General features: G+C 38.1%; 2 protein-coding genes across 2 annotated transcripts; one reads left to right on the top strand and one right to left on the bottom strand.

Moving 5' to 3' along the window:
* Nucleotides 1-589: 589 nt before the first annotated feature.
* On the top strand, nt 590-23242 carry LOC140946910 (uncharacterized). Its single transcript, XM_073396013.1, has 2 exons — nt 590-819; nt 21463-23242. Exons 1-2 carry the CDS (start codon nt 591-593, stop codon nt 21777-21779), a joined length of 546 nt encoding a protein of 181 aa, XP_073252114.1. The 5' UTR covers nt 590; the 3' UTR covers nt 21780-23242.
* LOC140946556 (uncharacterized) lies at nt 10598-12474 on the bottom strand. The gene is made up of 7 exons (XM_073395684.1): nt 12442-12474; nt 12194-12289; nt 11870-11938; nt 11643-11731; nt 11145-11189; nt 10802-10904; nt 10598-10713 (listed from the first exon to the last, which is right to left on the bottom strand). The coding sequence occupies exons 1-5, from the start codon at nt 12472-12474 to the stop codon at nt 11174-11176; spliced, it is 303 nt and encodes a 100-aa protein (XP_073251785.1). The 3' UTR covers nt 10598-10713; nt 10802-10904; nt 11145-11173.

The raw sequence follows: 23242 nt of genomic DNA, 5'->3' as shown, positions 1-23242 counted from the left end.
AAACGAGAAAGGTTTTTGGAATTCCTTTGGTTTCAATTTGATAAAAGCACATGAAGTTTTGACATGATCTTTAAGGTCAAGTAATCCGGGTAACATTTTCTCTTAACTTGTTGCACAACATTGTTGCATTCCAAGTTCAAAAGCGTTTTTGCCCTTAGAGTTTAAGAGTGCAAATTAACGGTGCAGCCTTGTCTAAAATTATTGCCCTGTATTTTGGGCCATGGTTGTTTGTACTTTTGATTTTGTGTTAAAATTAGTATTTATTATTTCAGTACGTAGCTTTTAATACTGGTCTCATTTCGGTGGCTGAACACCGAGATAGTATGTCTTTAAACTTAGAGGTTGCCAGTACAAACGATTCACGTGACCAAGTAAAAAAGCACCCCCTCCCCTCAATGGAGCTTTGCGGTCTCTGGGTTAAGGGAAGAAGCTGACGTTAAGACCGATAAGAACTTTTTAGTCAGACCTTTTTGTTCCATCTTAAGACATCAGACAGTTGCAGCAGCAACAGAACATGTAAAACACTAGAAGCCACTTCTTTTTGCAATCGTTGAAGCCTTTATTATACTCTCCTCTTATTTTTAGCGTTCATGGACTCAAACATATTGAAAACAAATTCTTCTTATTTCTACCATCTGGGAAAATTTCTGGAGCCTGCGGTTGGGTACAATTCCCACTGGCTACTGTGTTGGCGGGCTACATTGCACGGCTGGAATGTCCGTACACAGTTTCACAGACGCTGCGATGGAAAAAGAGACACAGTTACCATAATAAAAAAGGGTAAATACGTTTTTGGAGGTTACACGGACATTCCTTGGGGTAAGAAAATTGCTTCCTCAGTTTAAAACAAAATAGCAATAAAACTTAAAGTTGAGGCAAACCAGTCTTCCTAACTATTTATACTGCTGTAAGAACTAGGGAGGCTGGTTGTTACTTATTAACGATTCTGTAAAATTGCGGATATGTTGAATATCTATCCTCCCGGTTCCTGGCGAGAAAATACATGGACCATAGTATTGACTCAAAGGGTTACCTAAGTTTTCTATACAGGCCACCAAACTGTGACCCCCACGGGCATTTTCCTCTAATTTTTGGCAACATAGCTATTCTTACTAACTCGAGTACGCTGATTTCGAAAATTACTGTTGTTGCCAATCTCAAGCTTGTGTTAAGGTGGAGTTTTGGGGCATTTCATTATGACGTCACTGTCCAAATAAGAAGATTTCTTTCCTTCCATAATTATAAAATTAAATAGATCCAGAAATGGTTTTAATTTTAAAGACCATTTAGGGAATTTATGAAACGCTGTTTCTGCGAATTTCGAGGCGTCACATGACAATTGACCACACCCTTTGATATAAAATTTACACAATTATGGCTAAAGATGTGATATTTATCGTAATAATTTTACTGAGATAATTAAAAAGTATATTGAAATAAGCCATTCTTTGATTGCACGTGCTCTTGGTACTTTTCCTCTCACTAAATGCGTTACCAGACCAAGGCAACTTTGAAACTCAAGTAAGTTCAAATAGTTTAAGATAGCCGGACTGATTAATAAAATGTAGGTGCATGGAGACATCTAAAAAGAAAAGGAGCTGTAGCGATTCTCTCAGTACAGACAGGAGTGGCTTTCCACAAGGACCAACGAGAGATGTGCAAAGCTGCTAGAAGCGCAAAGGCACGGAAAAGTGCTTGTGATGAACAAAATAAAGAGACAATAAAAAGAGAAAGAGTAAGAGATGTAACCACTCCTAGGGCTTTCCACAAGTTGCTCGGCAACTTTTTGGCAACTTCTCGTACTTCGAGCAACTTCTCGAGTTATCTTCTAAATCTGAGATATCGGAGCAGCTTTTAGTGCTTCTAATTGGCCTTTCTTCCATATTTCACAATGTTTCAATAAACAATTTCTGAATTTCCTATAAAAAAAGAAGCCAAATCCTCCCTCCTGGGGCAGATCATGAGCGCAAGATAAAAGTAGCCGGGCTGCTAGGTCAGCTGTTTTTAGAGAAAATTCACGAAGTGGACGAAGATTCACACTCGACTGACTTGTGTCTCGAGTGAAGAAGGTCATTCAACATTTTTATTGGCTCATTAGACTTTCTGGTTTTTATCTAGGACAAAGTTATTTCGCAACGCTGGTTACGCCGCAAAATTGCACAAAATGCTTAGAAATCTTACTTTTGTTGTACAAGTTGCATATTTTAGCATCAGACCAAAAAAAAGTTTCTTGTTTTTTTTTCGAGCAACTTTTGAGGAACTTTTGTTTGTTTTTTGAGCAACTTTTTTGAGAAAAAAGAGAAACTTTTTGAAAAATCTCGAGCAGCTTGTGGAAAGCCTAACCACTCATGACTCACTTCGTCTCACAATGGCACAGAAATTTGTTATCGTGACTTCATACACAAAGTGAAAATTGAGCTTCTGAAGGAAAAGCTATATGTTAAATAGGCACCTTACGATCCGACGACGGCGACGGCAACGGGAACGCCACAAAAGCAATAGGTTTAATTAGCAAAACAACAATTCTGCACGTGAATCGCGCTTTTTTGTACATTTCTTTGCCGTCACTGCACGACTACGACGTGAAAATGTTTAATTTCACGATGTACAGAGGAAGTACACAAGCGACGTCGAAATTTCCTCTCTCTTTGTGAACTTGGATATGGTTCTTAGGAATTCAACTTTAGGAGGATTCGCCTACATTTGACAAAGTGAGTGACTTGGAGTAATCTCGATGAAGATTGAAAGAACGCGAATTCACTTTTTTCAGCGACGTTTTACCTGCCGTCGCCGTCCTAGGGTCTTAAGGTCCCTAATAATACCCCCCTAACGCAGAAGAAAAGTATTTCTTTTGACAACGAGGCGGCCTCCACTTCATTAAAAGGGCAGGTAGCACGAAGTAGTAGGAATAGTGTCGCACCTGTACAATGGAGTCTTTCTGTACTTTGCCAAAAATCCGAAAACATCGAGAAGCGCTCAGATCATTTACAGCATTCAATGTAAGCAATTCAGTTCCAGCAATTTAAACATCTTATCTGGATTTAACCTGAATTTCAGACGATTACTTCGAGTCGTTTTTACTTCCTCAGTAACATCTGAATCGACTGGCCGTTAATACCGTCCAGTGACGTCACTACTCATTTTCCTAAGTCATGCAAAAAGTAAAACACGATTTTCAACTGGCAAACAAAGACATATCGTCTGGAAATGTCTACATGATACAGAAGTGCTTTACTCTTTTTAAATGTAATTCATATTTAACGTTTAAACTGTCAACTGCATGCACTACTCTGAACGAAGTCTGTTGTACGTTTAATTCAATACTCAAACTCGATCGCAATCACGCAGATAAAGCAAGCTTATTAAAAAACACACACGGAACACTTCAAAAACACAAAGACTTGCTTTGACTGAAAAGAAGCTAATTTGATCCTTAACGAAGAAGAAAGAAAACAAGAAAGAAAAGTCAAACAGAATCATTACACTTGACAGTGGAAATGACAAGACTTAAATCCCAGAAATTTTCCCACAAACAGTCACTGCCGAAACCACCAAGCAGCTCAAAATGAAAAAACTACCGACTCTCCGCAATGATTCTTCATTGGAGTTCAATTTAAGAATCCATAATTTCGAAGACAAGGGCAATTTTGCTGTTTACGATAAAGATTGTCGAATTTTTTTAACTCCACGCAAACATGCAAGGCATGCGATCCGGCAATCCTGCTAAAATTTCTCATAACTATACATAATTCTGAGAATGTTCAGACAACAATCAACCAATCAAACACTACCCGGTTTTCGGGTAGTGAAGTCACACTGGGCGGGATTAGCGGCCGGTCGATTCAGACGTTGCTAAAAGAGTAAAAAAGGACTCGAAGTAATCGTCTGAAATTCAGGCTAATCTGGATAATGAAAAAGTGCCGGGAAGGTATCGCAAGAAGTGTCTGAGCGCTTAGTACCAGACTAGCAAAAAGAAAGAGGAATCTCAACAGGCAGTTATCGTTATGATTTTATCTGCTTTGAGCTCGGCCACTATACTGCAGAGCGTAACCAAATACTCCAGCTATCTGACGTATGGCCGGGATATAATAAGCTAACCCAAAAAACTAATACAAACATACCGCAGTCATCTATCAACAGGAAAGCATCATGAGAAAAGTTGGAGACTTGTTCGAATTCTTAAGCACTGATACGGGGGATTACATCATACAAGTTATGATGTACGCTCCTAGTTACTCAACGCTGTTAGTAGATCTAGTGCACAAGGAGGGCCATATACAGCTACAACAGCCGAATCCTCAAGTTGGACCCCTCACTGGCACAAGATACAGTCTGTTCTTGAAAGAGATAAATGGCACCGTTGTCCTAACTGGTTCTAAACCCGGACAACTTCCTGATGCAGTTCACTGCTACTAACATTGACATCAACCATTCGTTACTAGGTGGAAAGGACACTTTCCACGCAACACAGGTACCTGGTTGACAAAGAGGCCCAAATAAAACAAAGCATTTAGCAAGCTTGAGGCCCAAAGTGAATTGTGAAATTACTAGGATTCAACATTGCACAAGAAAAACAAAAAGTTGTATATGTATTCCTAAGTACATTACAAAAAAATAATGGCTGTCTTTACACTAGGCTGTTGAGTAAGACTTAAGAGCTGCTAAGTTTTACTTAACCAAAAATTCGTGTGTGAAGGCCTAAGTAAAATCTCAAGAAACTTTACTTTGTATCTCATTAAAGTCGGAAAGTTGAAACGATTCAAGAAAGTTTCAAGCGACTTGAAAAGCGTCCTTAAAACCGACTTAGCTGACTTGCGGTTACTTGCGGTTTCTTGGAGTGCTTACCATTTGACAGAAAAATCTGGCTGGGGTGTCGAAAGCATAATGGTAAGCGATTTACTAGTTTACTTTAGAGTTGCCACATCCGTTACGGTTTGAATCCAAAAAGGGGGCGAATGCGTCTGAAACCGAGAAATTTGTAGTTGGTAAGCAATATTCCGTTTGGTTTGTACCAACTGGAATAAACGGACTACCTCAAAACGTACTCCTCAATTTTTGGTCGGAATTTCCAAAAAGTGACCTTACCATTTACCATCCATCTGGAATTTCCGAAATTTTCTGTCAAATGGTAAGCACCCTTAAGGTTTGAGAAAGGCGAAACACGTCAATCAATCGTAATTATGTTGCGTGGGAAAACAGCTTAAGTTAACCTGAAGTAAAAAAGAATCGGTTGTGTGTGAAGCTTTATTTTACTTAAAGTAATTAAAATTTACTGCTCTTGAAATATTTCTTAGCTTATTTAGGCTCTAGTGTAAAGACTACCAATGTGATAAATATACAAGTGATAAGGTGATTTTTCTATAAGAGGGCGTGGTCAAGTGTCACGTGATGGCTGTATGTTAATATAAGCAGCGTAAAAACAATCAGAAATTCTTAGAATATAATTTTTAAAACACTAATAACGCTTTAAAAGAATTTTTGTCTCTTTTAAATTTGGAATTGTTAAAGGGGAAAGAAAACCCCTCATTTGGACAATGACGTCATACAGGAGCCGGCTCCTGCGTCATAGCGAAAATCCGTAAAACTCCACCTTAGCACAAGATCTGAGTTTGGCAACAATGATTTTCAAAATCAGCGTACTCAAGCTAGTAAGAATACCTATGTTGCCAAAATCAGACAAAAATTCCTGTGGGTGTCACATTTTGGTTTCCTGTGTACCCGACCAAAGTATACCCGCGCAAAAAAGTGAAAACTACCGTATTATAATAACTCAGAGCAATTTTTGCGGAAAAATCCTTTATATTTACCTGTCGGGATACCCGTCGAATGGAAAGTTAGAAATCAAATGTTTTCTGTCATGAACGATATTAGATACGTCATCTTTACCCGCGGCCTTTTTCACCATCAGTAGCGGCCATGTCTGATTACAGGGTTATTAATTCTTTCATTTAAGTCCAATTCTTATTTCGTCAGTAGCACTTACCAAGGTAACATGTGGATTTAGCGAGGGCCAAAAACGAAGCTCTCATTTGATCTTTTAAGTACTGCCTTTGAAGAAAGCTGTAAACCTGAGGCTTCGATACGGACAGTTGTTAGCGGATACCCTATTTTGACAAGTGTATGTCTAATATCAAGTTAATCACAAATCGAATATACCTTGGATTAACGCTTATAATAAGTGAGTGTGACATTTTACATGCGCTAATATGAAAGGGCGGACGTAAGGACGGAAGATTTTGTCACAATTAAAATTTCTTGAATGCATAGATAACCAAATTTTATTATCCATAGTGCCTGGCTGCTTGTGTTTCGCGAGCACGAGAGCCTCGCCGTTATACCTAATGTTTACCTACAATCCTCGTCACATTACGTTAGGACACCCGTGCTGTACCCATTTCCTGACAAAAAATGTGCTCCTTCCCTCCCAGTGTTGTTTTTTTTTTTTGCTCCTGTCATTCCAACTCGCAAAATCCAACATTAAGGGGGTAGAAAATACCACTACTGTCCCAGCTATTGTGACGAGTGTTGTAGGTATGTAAATTCTTGTACCTTGGTGAAACGATCAAGTCAAACACGTCGACATCATGTGTTCTTATTTACATGGGATTATTACGGGATGAAGAGAAATGCTTCATTATTTTGTTTTTAATTCATTTATTTATTTGTACGGCTAAAATTTATAACTTCGAGGAATCCATCTCCTCGGGCTATTGTGTCTAGTTACATATTTTGCTTTTGTTGTTTACACTTTTAGTTTTTTCGATCAAGTCAGTGCGTGTGAAGTTCCAGGTGGGGTACCCCCATAAATTTCGGATAGATGTTTGTCTCCGAGGGCCTGAAGTACTGACCCTCATTTTTAGGATGAGAAGAACGAAAACTGATACCTTATTTAAGGGCGTGTCTCCGTAAAAACCGACCAGTGATTTCGGATCAAAAAATTAACTTTCCTTGTATTCTAGGATATTAAAGTCTTTACCTAATTAGTTACAAAAATGCATTTTGTTTGACCGGAAATGCGAAATATAATTTTGTACGAATTTTTGAATTTTCGGCCGACTGGCACCGGCGCCATAGCCTTTGAAACTACAAAACTTGCCTACATTGCCGGCGCTACAGGAAACAAACAACTCGATCAAAAAGCCCAATTTTCTTTCTTATATACGGATTCACCACTCTAGATGTCCTAGCCATATCACAGTTCTGAATTAATTATTCATTTTAAGGGCAAGAATCTTTTTCCTTGCACGTGTTATCAGTCTGCTATCAAAACACAAAAATAGGGCAACTTTAAGGGCAGTTTAAAAAAGTGTGGCACCTGTCTGAACTTTGCTATCTGTATTAATACAAACTAGAAACGATAGTTAAACGTAAAAAGGAATAAAATTTTTGTGCTTTTTACGTTTTCGAACTTGACCACCGTTTGAATTTCCAGAAATTTCGAAGACAAGATAATCAACGAACACTTGCCTTGTTATTCTCCTCCTTTAACTTCGCTGTTTGTAATGTCCTTCTTGGTTTGTAGAGCCGGAATACTATTGTGCCTTATCATTTGTCCTCCAACAGAAGTTTTTGTCTTGTTTGTGATTAAAAAAATGGCACTCGTTGCTGGTCGCGAGAGTGACATGGTTGTTTCGTGACATTCAATTTTTTTTCCGCTATTTGTTAGAGGTAATTGCCTTTGAATCGACATACATCGATAAATTTACTTCTTCAGTTTAACGTAGACGCATTGAAAAAATTGGCTCAACACATTTTAGGGAAGAAAATTGAGAATTCACTAAAACACTACCAAAAGAAAATGAGGTGAAGCTACAAAAGTTCGTTCCAGGCCCCCTGACAAATGGCAAAATAAACTCAAAACAGTCTTATTCCCTAGTAGGATTCGAGGTCTCGAAAAATACTTTTAGAATAAAAATTGATTTTATCGAGTAAAATTGTCAAATTTCCCTACTAAGGTTGGAACGTTCCATACCATATTACACCCCCCATATCAGGCCCCAGCCAGGCCCCGACCTACCATATCAGGCCCCACGTATATTAAGCTAGGTTTCCCGTAATTCACTTATATTTCGATTTTGTTTCTTTAAAAGTAATAGCCGATTTCACAAAAGAGGCGGGTTAACTATCCTTCTTGACGGATAACGGCAGACAGTTAAGGTCAGACAGATTATTGCTCCCAAATTTAATTTAAGTAACCGTTCCGTTTTCACATCAAGACAAATTATTTGTCTGACGCCATTTATCCGAATCATCCGCTGGTCTGTCGTGTGAGCGGCCAATAATAATGTCGAGAATAACAGGGAAATTTTAAAACGTGTTATTATTTTGTTAATAATTGGGGAAATATTGTACCCAAATGTTTAATATTAACAATCTAACTTTCATTGCTTACATGTTATGGAGTCTTACATGAGATACTAACCGGCAAGGACGTGCCAAGGTAAAGCAAACAAAAAAATCAAGGTCAGGGAATTTTCTACAAAGTCGTGAAAATCTCTTATTGGTATGTTCAAAATTATATTTTCCTCGCGCACAAGATCCCGTGTAATTTAGCTCAAAGACTTTGTAAATGAAGACAGGAATATTGATAGTTTGGAATAAAAGGGTCCAAGCAAATTTAAATGTGCATTGTTTATTCCACTTTTAATCACCACATAACATTACAACACTTTTGTGTCCTTTTCAAACTGTATTCATCGTGTAGCGATGTTCGCTTTTTATTTTCCTGCTTGGAGCAAAGGTCAAATCAGTTCTGGCCACGCCCCCAGAAGCTGTAACACTATGGTTTGTTACTACAACGACCTTGTTACAGGACACCACTATTACTCCGCGAACTGTAATAATCGCCGCAAATTGCATTACTAACGCAAGATGCACTAAGAATCGCCCCAAAATGTAATAACATTTTTGACGCAAAATGTAATAATCTTTCAAAGGAAAATGTAATTCGAACTTTCTAAGGCATAATGCATAATTTGTTTCCTTCCCTATCAAACTCAGTTTTCATCCCCGTATATTAATAAAATTCTTTTTTGTAATTTTTTCTTAAATAAATATTGATCTGTAATATCTTGCTTCCCTTTACGTGAAGTGTGTATGATACTTTGTATACTTTTATTGATCATCAACTGTCAGCTCCATGGACCTAGCATGAAATGGACGACGTTAACCCTTTATTAACATTTCTTGAAATTGACTGAAAATATAAGGATTGTATCTAGAGTACTCCTAGGAATCTTAACCAACAGTACACGGAGGCTGCGGCTGCTACAAAATTGTCACTCAAAAAGTAAAGTCGCGGCTTTTACAAACTTTTTCTCGCTTTTCCCACTTCCCGCCCGTTCAATTAGTGAAATGTTAGCATACTTTCTTTAAGCTTTGAATGAAAGTAGGCACTTCCTAGCACACGTCATAGTCGTGCAGTAGCGGCAAAAAATGCACGTACAAAGAAGCGTGATACATGACTGTGCATAAAAGTTTTTTTTTCCGCAGTTCCTATTTTCTTTTTTTCTTTCTTTCTTTTTTCTTTCTTCTTTTTTTGGCAGTTCTCATTGCCCTCCCAGTTGTCGTTGCTTAAGCTCCCTGATAGTAAGTACAATTAAACCTAACTACTCCATGTCCGCCAACGGATCATCACAAATTCCGGATACACTAGCACAAAATGGTGTGCAGAACCCGGGGTGTCCAGCATCGTCTGAGTCTGAATAAAATCTCAAAGACCCTCGTTTCCCTCCGATTTGCGAGAACCCTGCGGTATCTTTGTAGAGTCTGTTACATCCCAAGCAGCGTATAATCTCATACATTACGTAGTATTTCTTTTTAAAATCCTCTGAGGCGGTTGTCCAATCATGGACTGTATTAAGCCATTAAAAAATGGACGACTTTTCTAAATCCTTCATCCTGTGCCAGCTGTCGCCACCTCCTGCAAACTAGGCTGAGCCTTGCGATTGAAGGATCCCCTTCAATATCCCACACTAGTTGGAATATTTGTTGTATAATCTCGGTTGGTAGGTCTGTGTTTGCAGAATAAACAAAAAGCTGTCAATTTATGTATTTATGTCTTTTACAACTTGCTTTACTCAAGTTAGACACATTCTCTTCTCTTTGTTGTCCAGTCAGTCCTGATGTAACTATCGCGGGAACTATCGATGCTGGAATCTTACTCGAAACATATTCTCCCTAAATGTTATTTGTCATTTGTTACTTTTAAAGAATACAGCAGAATTAGATCCGTTGTAAATGCACGATTGTCAGTTAGTCCTTAGTTCGTTTTGCGCAGATTACTTTTTTGCTAGTAAAATAGTCATACCATTTCATAACAAAGGCTCCAATTCCGGCTTAGTTTATAGCCTACCATTAAAACTTTTCGGCCCTTTCGACTGTTCCATTGTCGCCATTTTTGGGTTCGTGGCACTAGAAGTTCGTTTCTATAAGCAATTAAAAAGAAATTACTTTAACAACATGTCATGTATCCAGGAACAACAACAAATCTTGTTACCTTATGGCAGTTGCGCAATTTACTGATGCTTTATCGAGCCTTAGTTGAGCCTCACTTTTTTAAAAACATTTTTCTTGTATCTTAGGTTTTTATTGTTTATTTACCTGCTCTTGGGATGGTTCTGCTTTCTTGCCTTTTTTGGATGGGTTTCCTTGCTTTTCTGGTATTGGTTTTTTTCTCTTCTTCAATTCCCACTCCCCTGACCTGTATTTTCTCTACAAAGTGTTAAGAGCGACGTGTTTAATAAATCTTATTATTATTTCAATTAACGATCAGAAGAGTCCCATCTATAACGTCATGTACCTTAAGTTTGGATTGTCTTCGAAGCTTAGCCTTGTACTCAGAGGTGCTACCGGGTTTAGCCTCTTCACTTTTCTCCTCCGTTCCAATTTCCTTGTTAAGGTGTCTGTTAATCAAATATCCGTAAATGAAACATGTCACTGATTCAAAATAACTCAGGGTTTACTTCACTTACCCCTTGATAGACGACATACATTCCTTTGTGTGGAGAATAACATGGGCTATATGTAGCCGCAATCTGTCACAATCTCCCTATCAAAAATAGAAATGATACAAAAAAATTGAAGTTAACAAGTATAGCATTTATCTCTGCATCTTAAGATGTCCAATTTGTCATTATCTTTACCTGAGAAAACGTGGGTTTTTGTCCTGTTGCTAGGCACTCGGCCATCTAAAGCCAGAAAAAAAAAAATAGTTACGTTACCGGAAGCGTTAGATGATGATGATGATTATTATTATTAAACGCGTCAAAATTTTTGTTGCACAGTTATTGTAGTGCCAAAAGCATGGTACTCATAGATAAATAATTGTCCAACCTTAAGAACGAACACCCCACAGCTCTTTGCATCTTTTTGCACCGCTTGATAAAGTACTCTGTCTTTCCAAATTGAGCGGCCCTGGATGGTTTGGTCATCGAGCCGTCGACCCAAAAATAACCTAACCGTGATTCAATAAACATACGTACTCTTGTCATATAATAATAATAATAATAATAATAATAATAATAATAATAATAATAATAATAATAATAATAATGATAATATTGGACTCGCTGGAAGTTATTATTTCTGTATCACTGCCATCACTCAAGAGAGAATGAGCTTGCATCAAACAAATAGATTACCTTATTTTCTCGCTAAACTCCAACCGATTCTTATCGGAATTTAACATTGGATCGAAATACATGATCCCTTTTTTCTTTACGTCCACTGCCTGTGCATAAAAGAAGGAAATACAAAATAAGAGACAAGAAATTTGACGGTGGTAACTTTGGAGAACTGTGTTGGTTAGCCTTTCGAATAATATGATTATAGTTAGGGTATAAAGCCTACCGTCACGATGGTCACTTACCCCTAAACTCCAGTGACAATATCCTCTGTTAATGGGCAATAACAGAAGGCTGCTTTGTTCCAGAGACCCCTTTGGAAACAATGACAGTTCAAACATGCGTTATATACCGGATATGCAGAGGAATGGTTTTATTAGTGCATATAATTGCTAAATTCGCCGGCAGTCGTGATAATGAGTACGAGTGCTTTACATTAGGCAAATCCAACCGCTTCAAATCTGAAACATTCCAAAGTTTTTTTTTTCTTTTGTCTGCTTTTTTTCTGGTAATTTCTTCTGGTTCTCACCCAACATGTATAATATAACTTTCATACATATAAAATATACCTTGGATTTTCGCAGTGATGAAATATCTTTCCCATCTTCCAAACACTTTTCCAATCTGGTCCAAAAGAAGGAGTCGAACACCAGTTGTTGTCTTCGCTAAAGAAAAACGCAACGAGATTGAAACTGGGATAACTATATGGTCCCGGTTTATTTTGCACGATTTTCGATTAATTATGTCTGAAAGTTATTTTAGGAGTTTAGATGCATGTTACATATATACGAATCAAACAGCATTTGTCAGATCTAACCTTTGTGCTACATGCTTCTTCCAAGTACGCCATAAAGTAGTTGATAACCTAAGCAAATTAATGTATAAGTTTTTTCATATTGGAATAATTTCTTCAGTTACTTATTCTGCGTGTACGTTTTAACGTACGTTTTAAGAGGGTCTCAATGGGGTTAACCGATAGGCGTAAAACGGCCAAAAATTTAGCCGATAGCCGTAAAAATTGAAAAATTTTAACCGTTAGCCGTAAATAGGGTAAAAAAAGAGTTAACCGTAAAAGAAAGTGTGTACTGTCGCAATTTGTAATAATCATCGCACTTTGTAATACCTGTCGCAATTTGTAATAAATCCATCGCACTTTGTAATACCTTTTTCAGAGTAATCAAACTTACTTCGTCAACATTAGTATAATGCCAAAATATGCATGGTACTTCATAAACAAAGATGATGATGTCAGCTAGCACGTAACATCTCTGCTCATTCAAACATTTAACTTTATTCACCGTCCTAAACATTTTTTTTAGATTAATGTTGATTAGTTATCTGACTTACGAAATGCTGTATTCTTAAACCTTGCTATTGTACTAGGTGGTTTTCTTTCAATGGTTACCCGGCGGGTGTACTTCCTTATATGGCCAATACGGGGATGTACCTCTGGACAGAGCGTTGTCAGAGTACAGAATCTAGACACACTAGACACAAACGAGCCATTATTAAAAAGCATTTAATTTCCGCAAATCTTAACATCCATCCTACGTCATTCGAATAAGGACACCAGGAGAGTTCCTTGTTAGATCTTATAACAAGTCGACACAACACGTGGTGCATCGTCCTTGTCTAACGCGCAATCTTAAAGAAGTAATAGTGGCTTCTTTTTTGGCCAAATTAATCAAACGAGGCCTGGAAAGATTCAAAATGTTTACTGCAAATAATTAAAAAAACCTCACTAGTGGCAAACCGTCGAACTACAACAGAAACCTAAACGCAAAATCCAATTAATCGCTGGCCAATACCTTCGTATGTACCTGTTTTTATAACACTCACTTGGGGTCTTACCCTGAGCCGGCAGGGCATTTGGTCCATTCTTCTCACTTGATTTGGTCCCATATAGGAACAAAAGGAGTACTCACTCCATCTTAAAATAATTGTTTTCTATAAGGAGTCCTCTAAAGCAAATACCATGGGGATAGTAAAAAATTATCCTTCCCTGCGTATATACAACTCGTAAGACCTTGCAATTTTTCCGAGCGTGTTCTGGATTACTGTTTTTCCACAAAATGGAAAGGATGGAATAAACCATCCATTACTACCTGAGTTACCCCATGTAAGGATCAAACCAAAGACACAAGGCCAACAACGTAAAAAAATGATACCCTATTAAAGGCTCGAGATCCTCAAAAACCATACCCTATCAGGCGGTACTTACCTATCTAGCCCATTCATATATGGGATTATCCACCCCCCCCCCCCCCCCCCCCGCCCACCCCCGAAGACTTCACTTGGCAAGCAAACATGGATTTGGACGACGAATGCCAGGTTATTCATGAATTTTCTGTTGTTAAATGTTGCTTTTGTTATTTAAATATTTTTGAATTTAAACATGATTCATCTCTTTTTGGTGATATGTCACAGGAAGTTTCATGTCTTTCATAAAAGCGTTTCTAGTTGGTCACGTGATTAATCAAGGCAGAAAAATTTATAGCGTAAGACATGCGTGTTTGACCAAAGAAAATGTTACGGAGATGTTACGTGCTAGCAGACGTCATCATCTTTATTTATGAAGTACCATACATATTTTGGCATTATATTAATGTTGACGAAGTAAGTTGAATCACTCTCAAAAAATTATTACAAAGTGCGATGGAATTATTACAAATTGCGACAGCTTAGTTTATTACAAAGTGCGATGGACTATTATTACAAATTGCGACACCTTTTTTATTACAAAGTGCGACACGGTTTATTACAAATTGCGATAGGTATTACAAAGTGCGATGAATTTATTACAAATTGCGACAGGTATTACAAAGTGCGATGATTATTACAAATTGCGACAGTACACATGTAACACCCCTTCTCCGATTTTTTCTCAGGGGAGGGGGCCGCTATACACAGGCTATCTGGAAAGGATAATCCCGTCTTCAAAAGTCAGGCGGATTGTTCATTCAAACTTAAAGCTATTCCATTTTCAAATTAAGACGTATTACCTATCTGACGCGAATCATCAAACGGATAACCCGTCTCACACGAATAATCCTTCTCTAGTGTGAAAACGGCCATTTCTGTTATAATGAACGTCGTGCCCCGGCCTTGAGTTGGGCGTTCGCGTGTCTGCTTTTGCTTTTTCACAAAAATTATTTTTAGATTGACTATTGACATTTTTAAGTGTAAAATAATATTAGAAGTGGAATACGTTATAAAAAGTATAATCTATCAAATGTTAAAATTTTTCAAAAGAATAGCTTATTTCATCCCATGATGATCCGAAGACCTTTATTCAAAAAAATACAGGTTAATTAATATTTAACTTTTTGAAACAAAAGAAGTTAATTTTTAACTTTTGGTTAACCGTAACTGAAAAAAATTAACCGATAGCCGTAAAAGAGCCAAAATTTTAGCCGATAACCGTAAAAGCCACCACCCCATTGAGACCCTCTTTTAAAAAGTGTTTCTATTCAAATTTGAGGACTCGCAGCCCGGGGGGGGGGGGGGGTACTCCCATACATTACCTATACGGGTATGTGCCGCCCAAAGGGGTCGTGATTTTGAAGCTCCTGGTTTAGAACGGGGTATCCATTTCAGAGGCGTTTTCAAGAACGGGGTATAATATTTCGAACGCACGAAAGCTCTCCCCTTTTTTAAGCAGCCATTTGAAAGCATTCAAGGACAGATTGCTTTTAAAAATACGGTTCAGTGCGTTAACAAAAACCGTTGTACTCTTGTTGCACCCTAGAACGGAGTATAAAAAATTGGCCCATTTCTAGAACGGGGTGTTAGTTTTAGGGCGAATTCTAGAACGGGGTATAAAAAATTGGCCTATTTCTAGAACGGGGTATCAATTTTAGGGGAAATTTTTTCTAGAACGGGTTGCCAATTTGGAGTCCCGGGCCGCACATACCCACCCAAAAAATACCCAAGTGCCCCCCCGGGACTCGCAGTTATAACGCGGCTCTCGTCGGTGACCCAAAGGGTTATACCACCCCCCGTCCCTAATTTATTTCTCTAAATGTAACGTGGACACGTAATAGATTATGCTTGAAAAGTGGGAAATTTTGTCTTTCAATGACTCAGAACTTATGTTAACTTAAACGCAGCAACGACGACGAGCAGGCGAAGGGTCCCGACGCGGTGGATAGGTGTTGATTAACCGTGGAGCCGTACAACAGAAGACTGACAAAAAGACATAACACGTGCATGAACCCTGCTTAGACAAGGAAAGGTGCACTCAAGGTCGAAGCCCGGAAATGACAAAGCAAACATAAACCGACCTTGCAACCTTACTCCCCGAACACATAGAGTTTATGGTGTCGCGACACCAGAGATGGCCTGATGTTGTTCATCATACTTTTGTGTTCTCATTGTAAAGCTATTATAGGATTAGCTAAGAGGTTTTCAGCCCAATAGTTGTTGTTTTCATAGAAAGAGTGGCTTTTTGTAGTCTTAGAACTATATTTACATACGAACTTCTGCTGGGAGTACTGTTTAAAGAGTGGGGCCTGGTTTTGCAGCGGGGCTTCGTTTCCCTTGTTCGTGTAGTCAAGCGATATGAAGCGTGAGGTTTGACATTGTACGTACACAACGTACTTAATTAACATCGGGCATCAGGGGAATCCGGGGAAGCTCAGCAGTGACAGCCTTTATGGGGAGGCCTTCACCGAACCCAAACGAATTCGTTTTTAAGTCTTCAGGTATATGAAAGGATATGGGTTTCACTAGTTGAAATATATTAAAGGGTAGACTTTTCAGGCAATGTTTACCGCAAGGAAAAAAATGACAGAACACTGACAGAAAATAACAGAAAAGAAAAGAAACGTCTTATATCTAGTGTGGATTCGAGGGTCAATTTTTCTCGATCTCCTTTCGTGCGAAAGCGGGGGCCGGGCAAGGGGGATGTTTATCGTTTTCTGGGATACCGGGTTCCATATTTTCCAGTCGGACCCAAATAATAACTCGGACTCGACTGCTTTATTCGGACACGAACTTAAATCTGGTCCGATCTATCTCAGGTGGGATCTCAAAGAAATCGGGCTCGATTTAAAGTAATCGGGTCCGAATTGTTTTGATCAGGCCCGATTGAGAATATAGGGCGTAGGCTTGTTGAAAGAATATTGTACGTATTCAGGAGCACTTAGGAAGACCTTAGATAACAATGACCTCAACCAGGTCGTGCGTCCAGCCGTTTTGGTGAAGACCAAAGATTTGGCTGGGGGCTCAGTCTCGCATGCTAAAAAACAACCTGGTCTCGCTCATTCTTATTGAAGGATTTTCGAGCCCATAACGCGGCCGAACCGGTTACGGGACCGACATAGGACCAACGTTATCAAATCAATTTTATTTGCTACTGACGTCATTGCAATTCCGTTGCAATTAATCTTTCTCTCATCGGTTATCGGGTTATCAATGTACAGCGAGTGTAATTTATCATGCAAGAAGCACGTATTAAACCGAACCAAAAGGTTTCCACCACACGTTCCCCACTGACCGTAATAGCTTGTCACATAAATAAAGTAATTTTTTTTCCTAGGTCACAAGGTTCAAACGAACTTAACCCATGCACGTTTTTCTACAAAATTGTTAAGTCGAAAATAATTAGGGCCTCTCTAGTCTTTCAATTCTGGTGCAGGTAAAAAACGATCATAATCCTGTTAACGGGGTATCAGAGTGACGTCCTCATCTACAAAAGAGTGATTTACCTAGAACAGAATACAAATAGGGTAGTGAAGTAGTCTTGAAATTTATTGATACTTGCACTTTCATGCTTTTTTGCAAAGCAATCACAAGGCAACTGCTAAAAGCAACAACAACAATCAAAATATACAGAGAGAACAGAACAGTAAATACTCGGCGTGACGCATGGCGTAAGCATAACATTTTTATTAAATAAACTTCTGGCTTCCGGAACTCTTACTCGCTTTGCCATTAAGAATTTTAGTATGAATATTATTAATGATCAATTATGCCTCACACATACGAACAGACCCGCCCTGACGAATATCAGTTTGTATTTTAAGTGGTTCGTTATATCTTTTCTTTCTTTCTGCAACGTACATACGGAACATGTTTAACCTCGAAAATCTCTACAAGTAGATTTTCCCAAGGCCACAACAGACAGTCGAACTGTACTCTCCTTCGCTATGGTAAAAAAAACAACAACAACAACAGCTCGTTATTAAGGACAGTTTGCTTTGTCCCTGGGGAAAGAAAACCCTTACATTTTCTCTAAATTCACCCCGAGATGGTCCTAAGATCTTTATTTGGCGTTAAAGATACAAAAATAGCGGTTTATAAATATTTAACTCTTTGAAACAAAAGGAATTAATTTTTAACATTTTTGTTAACCGTAACTGAAAAAAATTAACCGAAAGCCGTAAAAGAGCCAAAATTTTAGCCGAAAGCCGTAAAAGCCACCTCCCCATTGAGACCCTCTTGTCTGCTTCGTGTCCAGTCCACGAGGACTGGGCTTGTCACGCATACAACTACGCATACGTATTTCAAATAGATAACTGGGCTAAATTGCTTTCTTAGCGTCTTATCGCGTCACATTTGCAAAGAAATTAGTTTTATTTGCCCAAGAAATTTTACTGCCATATCTTGAGGAGTCGATCCTAAAGAAAAACTATTTTTAGCAAAGACCTCGAGGTCGGGTGTCACAAACCAGTCACCCTCGCGGATACGACCATTTTACAAACCAGATAACATTGCAACAAAACAAGTATAAACACGGAATCAACGGCCAATATAGTTTCAGACGTTTAAGAAATAACCTTAAAATGAAAAAGAACTAAGGTGAGATCCATCAAGCCATCAAGTGAAGTTGACTTTCACGAGCAAAGCACAAGGCAAGTGTTCGTTAATTATCAGGTCTTCAAAATTTCTGGAAATTCAAACGGCGGTCATATTCGAAAACGTAAAAAAAACACAAATTTTATTCCTTTTTACGTTTTACTATCATTTATAGTTTGTATTAATACAGATAGCAACGTTCAGACGGGTGCCACACTTTTTTAAACTCCCCTCAAAGTTGAGCTATTTTCGTGTTTTGATGAAAGGCTGATGACACGTGCCAGGAAAAAGATTCGTGCCGTTAAAATGAATAAATAATTCGGAACTGTGATATGGCTAGGACATCTGGAGTGGTGTATCCGTATACATGTATTAAAAAGAAAATCGTTTCTTGAACGAGTTGTTTATTTTTCTGTAGCGCCGGCAATGTAGGCGATTTTTGCAGTTTCAAAGGCTATATTGCGTCGGTGCCAACCGGCCGAAAATTCAAAAATTCGTAAAAAATAAAATTTCGCATTTTCGGTCAAACAAAATGCATGTTTGTGACTAATTATGTAAAGACTTTAATATCCCAGAATATAAGGAAAATTAGTTTTTTGATCCGAAATCACTGGTCGGTTCTTACGGAGACGCGCTCTTAAGGCGCACCCCTACAAAATGAGACCCACTTCAAGGAAAAAAAACACAAAATAAAAATTTAAAGGCAACACATGCCCTGAGTGATCAGAAGGCCTATTCGTAAATTAATTGTCAGTCACACGCGAAGAAAAGAGCGTGAGTGAAGAAACGCCGAAAAAGTCTTCATTAAGTCGCTTTCATGATACTCTAAGGTAAAGTTCAGCTAACAGACCATTTTTTTTTCTCGTGTAGCTGGGCGTTTATACCTGTAGACTCTTGAATGTTAACCAATTGATAACGGCGGGAACACAACACTAACAAGGGAAAAATTGATTCAGTATGGAAGGATAAGACTCTCAAATACCATACTTTTTCGGGCGTTACATACCCATCTAGCCAAAATATGGGAGTACCCCACTCCTGCCCCCTCCGAACCCTCCAAGGAGTCAAGTTGAAGTTTAGTAAATTGAATCTAGTTTAAGGTGGCTCCGTAATTAATAGGCATGGTCATCATTGTCCTTCGTCCCCCCTGGGTGAGGTGCGAATTCCTCGCAGAACTGCCGCTCTTGCTCATTTTGTAGTCATAAACAAAGGTGCTGGACAGTTCTATCTGAGCTCTGATACGAGGTAGCGTCCAATCTCAATACTTTTTTCCTGAGTTGGAAGCAACGAACAGCAGTAAAAGTCGTTGAAAATGCATTGCAATACATCAAAATGTATGCAGCAGGAGTTTGAGCCAAAACTGCCAAGGGATATTTTAAAACTGTCGAAGAACAAGTAATTCTACTTCAGAGCAAGGTTTGGAGCAATTTATAGTGCTTCTAAAACTAAAAAGTACCTTTTAAAGAATAGCACGATAGGCAATCGGCTTTTGTTTTAAGAATTAGCAAACGCTGAATTTACTTGTCCCGAAAATTCAAACTGGTGTCTCCTTCTACCTGATAGTAATTTATTTTTGAAATTCCAAAACATTTTCACAGCTGAATTTTGAGCGACTTTTAGTTACGGACTTCTGCTCCAACGATTTTTCTGAAATTCCTCTGGCATATTTATTATATCAATTGAAGCCGATACTAGAAATTTCAGTAAAAAACATCAGAAAAATTTTTTACTAGACGCGATTTTCTTTGAACAGTGGGGTCCTTTTAAGCGCTAATTTCTCAAGAAATATTTACCATCAATAAAATCGGAATATTTTGTATTATTGCCGGATGATATCTGTTGTTCTTTGCAAAGTTTCGCAGCCATCGCGTTAAAATCGAAAAAGTTATGACGGAAAATTTGTCACAGCAAAATGCTCTGGTATTAATTACGGAGCCACCTTAATACCTACTGCAGCTATAATCACTTCTGCACAAAACAGGTATCAAACTTGTTATGATCCCGGAATCGGTTCAATGAGGCCCTGTTGGGGAGGGGGAGCGTAGGGGGAGGGGGTTCTTATCCCTTATTCTTGTAAATCTAAGAGGAGATATCCCTTATCTCTAAACGTTGTAAGAACGTTACTACTAAAAGTAAGAGAACACACAGGGGGCGGTGCTGGGGGAAAAACTTGCCCCTTTCCCCGCACTTTTTGTGGGAAAGAAAAAAAAATGTTTGCCACAAATTTTTGTAGTTACATTCATGTTAAAATTAAAGAGGGTATAACTGTATCTGAAAAGATGCAATAGTCATTGTGATTGTTATGGCATTGCAAAGGCTCGATTAATCCGTTTCCAGAGGCGACTTTTTACGCGCGTAAACAAGCGGCGATTTCACAAAGACTCTTCTCGAGTGCTAACAAAAACACAATAACCATGCAGCCGTTGTCTCGTGGGTTTTGTGAATATAGTAAAATGGTTTTTCTTGGCGGCAAAGATATTCCCACCTTATTATCCAGCTTGCGATCCTATAACCAATAAAAGTAAAGGGGAGAAAAATAAGTGTAGATCATAATTAATGTCGAACCATGATGAACTTTCATTACTCCCTAAAACAATTCAATTATCTCCAAAATTATTTTCTCAATTATCCCTTACTGGTTCCCTTATCCCTAAGGAAAAGGTCTGAAAGGTTAGTTACATCACATGTCAATGCAAATAAGAAATGCATTATCATTGGCGTATATCATACATCATCTCCGTATATCTGTCTTTAAAGACTATGTCCATCTTCATAAATATAACTAACTGTAAGGAATAGCAATGCAATAAACAAAGGGAGGAAAATAAGAAAAAAAAGGAAAGTTGAAAAAAATGTGTGATTCCATTTCACTCATGGTTCTTATTAAATTTGTTTTGTTTTAGTTTATGATAATTCATTTAAAGTCAAGAATAAAAATAAAAATAAATAAATAAATTCAAACTAAGGAAAATACACTGCAGAGTAACTACACCACAGTGTTTACTCAAAAGTTAATACTCACGTTTTGTTGGTTTGTTAGATCTGTCCAGTGGTCGCTGGGGCTTCACTCGCAAGGCGTTTATTTTTTCAATTAGCAATAAGGAAGAGCTGGATCCCTTTGTGGTTGAGGTGAGGAGGCCAGACGAGGCAATTGGCAGGTGGTCAGGGTATGGTCCAGTGTTTGGTCTAGGCATCTACATTGCTAATAATGCCAACAGTAACAACAACTCAGCCGCACGCCTTGGCTGGTCTTACCCTGCTCCTGCTGCAGTGCAGGACCCAAACACAATCCTGGCCGGGACTGAGTACTTCTCACCTGATGAGGTGGAGGTATTTTATCTTGACCCTACTCAATAAATATAAAAAGAACCATTTCATTAAGTACGGCCAAAAAACATGCAGCTATATTAACATACTTACTACCTTCAAAAAAATGTACTTCCCAATGTATATTTCTCGACAACGTAGAAAATCTTTCTTTCTTTCTTTTCTCTTGATCTTTGTTAAACACGAGACAGGAATATAGTCCTTGCTTATTTAAGTTTTTTTACGTTATCATATTTTTAGTCAAGGAAAGTAAAATTGATAATGATTTTTTTGTTCTTCCCGTAAATTACTATTTTACTGGAGTAATTAAGCTTTAATTTCATTATAACTTTAATTGCTTATCAATTTTTAGATTTAAAAAAGGCACATTTTTTTCCCAGCCCGAGCCAGCTGTCTGGAAACAGCGAATTTCGACTGAAATTAGCGCACTTAAAACCCAATGATAACGTGAACCTGCGCTGTTATATCAAAAGAACTCACTCGTCAGCTTAGGTCAATTAAATAAAACTTTTACAACTGCTGTGAAGTATTTTAATAGTTATTTTTAAGATTTGTATTTCCTCTTAGTTTCGTGTTTCTATTACATGTATTAGGTGAGTCAAGGTTAGTTTGGATTTGGTGCGCATAGGTATTTTCCTTTGTTTATTTTGTGATTTTCAGATTTCTACTTGAATGTTTGCTTCGCTCGCGGATTTACTTAATGCCATCATTGCCATTTTAATTGGGAATATTGTTCTCTTGCCATTGTCAGATGTTAGTTTTTCATAGGTGGACGTGTTTTTCATGTCAGAGCTGGCCTTGGTTCATTCATAGTCTCGTTGAAGTTCCTTTTTGGGTTTGTTAACCAGCGTTTTAGTTATATATTGGCTTGTAGCTTCTTGTAAATCGCAGCCATGTAGGTTTAGTAATACCAAAACATTACCCACACGGCCGCGAGTTTATCTTGTTTTTATTCCTACGGTCAGTTACCGAAACATGTCCAGCTTTGGCTGTAAAAACCGCTACTACACTTGAACTAGTCACTCATCGCCGAGTAAGGATTGAGTAGAGAAGAGGAGTAAGAAGATTAAGATTGAGATTGTTAGCAAAAGTCAAAAAACAGTAAAGACCAATGTAAATCACACTCCTGGTACCTCATGGCTATAACTAAGCGAGCGAGTTGCTCGAACACACCCCCGACTCGAAAATCCCCATGAAAATCTTTTTGCATTACAACTTAAAAACGCTCCCGTCAAATGCAAAATCTGGTTTTAGTCTTTTCACTTTAGCATTCATAGAAGATTGTAGTGAAAGTCAGTCCCGGTGCATGTCTGCCGTGTTTAAGACATTGATATATACATTGACATTCTTTATTTAGACATGCAGTTAAAAATTTAACGCCAGTTTTAAAAAAAGATTTTTAGTTTTAATTAAATAATCAGTCAAAGGCCTCGACAGATCGGCCTTAGTATATTCAAGGCCGAGTTTAATAAAGTTTACTTACTTATGAGAAA

Source organism: Porites lutea, chromosome 8, assembly GCF_958299795.1.
Source record: "Porites lutea chromosome 8, jaPorLute2.1, whole genome shotgun sequence".
NCBI classification, from domain to species: Eukaryota; Metazoa; Cnidaria; class Anthozoa; order Scleractinia; family Poritidae; genus Porites; species Porites lutea.
This window is presented reverse-complemented; position numbering and strand designations above follow the sequence as displayed.